The following is a 3,550-nucleotide window of genomic DNA, read 5'->3' as shown; positions in this document are numbered from 1 at the left end:
ACACAATTAACAGAAATCACAATTACATATTTAGCTATAAACCCCTTATAGTAAAATGTTTTCTGAAAAAAAAAAGCTTCAGCTTATACGCAAAAAAGCTGATGCCAGCTGTAATTTTTTATATAAAGAATGCTTAAACAGATGCTTCATTTAATGAGTATCAACCTTTTTCTTTACTAAATTGATGTTTTAATCAAATATAACAACAAGAGGCAGACGCACGGCAGAATTGTTAACATTGTATTTTGATTGACCTATAAGCAGTAATTTTTAAGTGGATCAGACAATTTTGTTTTACTCTGGTCGTGTTGTTTATTCTTAAATAAATTCTAAGAGCCATTTTAACAGGCGACAAGAGCTGCCGATATTGGAAACTTAAGTAACAATTCTCGTTCGCATGTTAAAAAATGGATAACCACCTTTAAATGAAATAGGAACGGAAATATGAAAACCAGAGCGACAAAGATACGCACGACAGTGATATGAAACCAGAGCTATGAATAGCAAAGCTATAAAAAATGGTGGACTGGTTGTCTATTTTTTTTTTTTTTTTTTGCTAATCCTTAATGTACCCTAAGAACTAATGAATATCCAAGTTAAAAACTTAATTGACAAAAGGAAAAGGGGAATATGCAATTTTAGGAGAGCCCATCAAGTTGAGATGAATTAATGATAAAATTGATAGATGTTTATATAATGCGAATTAACGAAGTCAGCTTGCACGTTTTGTTCTTAGTTAATTATTTTGTATTTGTTCAAAGCATATTGTGATTCTGATCACAATCAAGGGAAATAATGATTTTTCTGTCTACCCTTTTTCAAAATGATAATTATTTGTAATCTTTTAAACAAAGATCATAAATAATGATGAAGTTCATATTTATAAACTGGAGTTTACGTGATCAGAGTAGTAAAACGCGGTGCAGGTAAATGTGCAATTATTTCTTTTATAAAACATATATAAGGACAATCTTTATTAACTGAACAAAAACTAAGTTGTATCTAAAAAAGGGTATAAGTTATTTTTATATTTTGAATTTTTGTGTTCTTGGAAAGTTTGAAGCTCAACTCTTTTGTATTTAGATGATGTAAACAGATTTGTCTTTTTTCTGTTCCATGGAAAATGCCCATGTGTGGAATGCAAACGCTTTTTTATGTGGGCATATCAAATGGAAAATGGTCCATGTAAAATGTTGCATATTGGGACAAAGGGGCTGAGTGGACAACCAATAGTGGAATACCAATAATTTAGAAAATTTAATTCTCCTTTTTTATGTGTTTATTATAATAAATACGGTCATGGAGGCTAAAACGCTTGGCTGGATAAAAATGGTTGTGGTATGTAGACAAAGCGTGTGATTGGTTCTAAAATTGCATAATGTAGGTAGAACATGTAGTTCTTCCTTTGCGGTGTTTTTATAAATTTTAAGAAGAAATAGGTAAAACATTTAGTTCTATGTTTTTATCAATTTTAAGAAGGACACTCATAATTTTGCTTTTTATGTTTCAGGACTCTTGACTTTCAAGACTGAACTCAAAAGGTAGGGGAAAGGTGCGAACATTGAGACACATTTCTTTTAAATAGGTATATTTTAGAATGTTTCCAAGCTATCTTAACCAAACTTTGAAGTCATTTTAAGATATATTTTATCTTAATGTTGCAGAAATGGTTATAGTTAAAGAATGAATGAGAGCATCACATTCAACTAAAATGTACCTAAAAAAGGTCAAAACATCTCACTGTTTGCTAGGGGTGCGATCAGTGAGACAGGCTATGGTGAACAGTGAGAAGGACGTATAAAACATAAACAAACTAACGAAAACGCAAAATAATTAAGTACCTAATATAATAATTAACTAATTTATTTTTCTTTGACCCATTTCTTCAAAAAAGTTATAAAAAAACACGAAAAAAAATGTATCCATTAGCCAGATTTTGTTGTGTTATACACTCTTTTCATGACACTCTAAAAATATTTCCAACTGATTTTGTGTGATACTTTCCGGTGTAGGAAAATGGACAAACTAAATTCAATCGGAACAAAATTAAAACACACAGAACTAGCTTTACTGTGGTTGCTTTCAGAAAAAAAAAATGAATTGTCTCACTGTTTGCACTGTCTCACTGTTCACACCTTTCCCCTGCATTTGTACAGAATTATATAATTGTGACATTTTGTAAATCGTGCACTATAAAATACCTTTTTAGTGTTTATTAACGTTTCAAGATCTGGAGTTAGGGTCAAAAAACGGTTTTTTTTTTAACCTTTACCCATTGAAAAAAATTAAGCTTTGTCAAATGTTTACCCATTTTAGATTTTTTTAGTATTTTTAATAGAAGACATTAAGACATTCCAAAGCAAACGAGGTTTTTAAATACCGTTTCGTAATCAAAGCAACTAGCTCTACAAAAAGTGATATGTCTCCACCCGCGTATATTTTGAGTGTACCACATGTTATATCAATGTACCATCGCATCTAATTGGTTTGGGGTGATAATTTAACTCAGATACTGAATTCATTACCTACCTACCAACTCTTGGCAGGGCAGATATGCCCTTGGAGTCTCCAACTCTAACCGAGAGAAATTGGTCCTTAACCCCTTGTAACCCAACATCGTAAATTTTAAAATTAATAATTTTCAGATAAATTTTCTTGGCTTTCATTTACAGCGTCTGTTTCCAGATTTTCTTCTAAGCATGAATTCATAGATACGTCCTTAGAAGCTGTCGCCGTCTCTTCTACCGGATTTATCCCAAATACCCTGGCACTTATGCCATGAACGGACTGGATAAGGGAGGTAATCCTGACAATTGCTTCCTCGAATTCAGTAAGTGCTTGTAAATTATTGTCATTGAAGCCCGACTGCTTCCGCTTCACTTCATTATCTGCTAGTTTCTTTTTTGTTTTTGACTTGAAATCTGCCCAAACCTTGAACCCAAACGTTTAGTACATATATGAAATTTTCTTAAAAAATTTAAACACCTTTTTCCAGGTTGCGCCATCTTTAGCAGGAGGTCCAAAGCTGTTTAGTTTCTCTGCTGCTTCCCTCCAAAAGCGGTCAGTATCCACCCGGTTTGTTGAAAATCCTTTAGCTATCTGGGGATTTTCTTCCATCAATTTAATGAATACTTCCTTCTGCTCTCTATTAGTCCAATTGGATTGTGACCTTTAATTAGTACGCCAAAAAATAAAAGTAAATTTATTTTCTTTATTTTCCAAAAAAAATATCTGAACTTACATGTTTTCTTTTCTTATTCGACACAAAAATGCTAACGTCAGATAAATGACATTTGATTCGAATGATTAGAAAGTCAAGGTTTGATTGATTTTCAAAAAATAAATGAACTTTCGAATCGTTCGAAACTGAAAATTCGAATCTTTCGAAATCGAATAACTTTCGCATGAAAGCGAATGTCAAAATAAGGCTGAATGTCAATCGAAAGGGCTTTAGCTATTATAAAACACGTATTTATTAAAAATTCAATAAATTCATTATTTGCTTAGTTATTTCGAAATTTACGCAGTAAAAAAAAAAGTTTAAATAATT

General features: G+C 31.7%; 1 protein-coding gene across 1 annotated transcript; it reads right to left on the bottom strand.

Annotated features, from left to right (window-relative positions):
* Positions 1-2,631: 2,631 nt before the first annotated feature.
* On the bottom strand, positions 2,632-3,297 carry LOC129919259 (uncharacterized). The gene is made up of 3 exons (XM_056000113.1): positions 3,242-3,297; positions 2,986-3,169; positions 2,632-2,931 (listed from the first exon to the last, which is right to left on the bottom strand). Coding segments are annotated over exons 1-3 (486 nt in total). The 5' UTR covers positions 3,244-3,297.
* Positions 3,298-3,550: the final 253 nt, after the last annotated feature.

The sequence above is a fragment of the Episyrphus balteatus genome, chromosome 4 (assembly GCF_945859705.1).
Source record: "Episyrphus balteatus chromosome 4, idEpiBalt1.1, whole genome shotgun sequence".
Lineage (NCBI taxonomy): Eukaryota > Metazoa > Arthropoda > Insecta > Diptera > Syrphidae > Episyrphus > Episyrphus balteatus.
The sequence above is the reverse complement of the archived record's forward strand: the minus strand, read 5'-3'. Positions and strand labels throughout refer to the sequence as shown.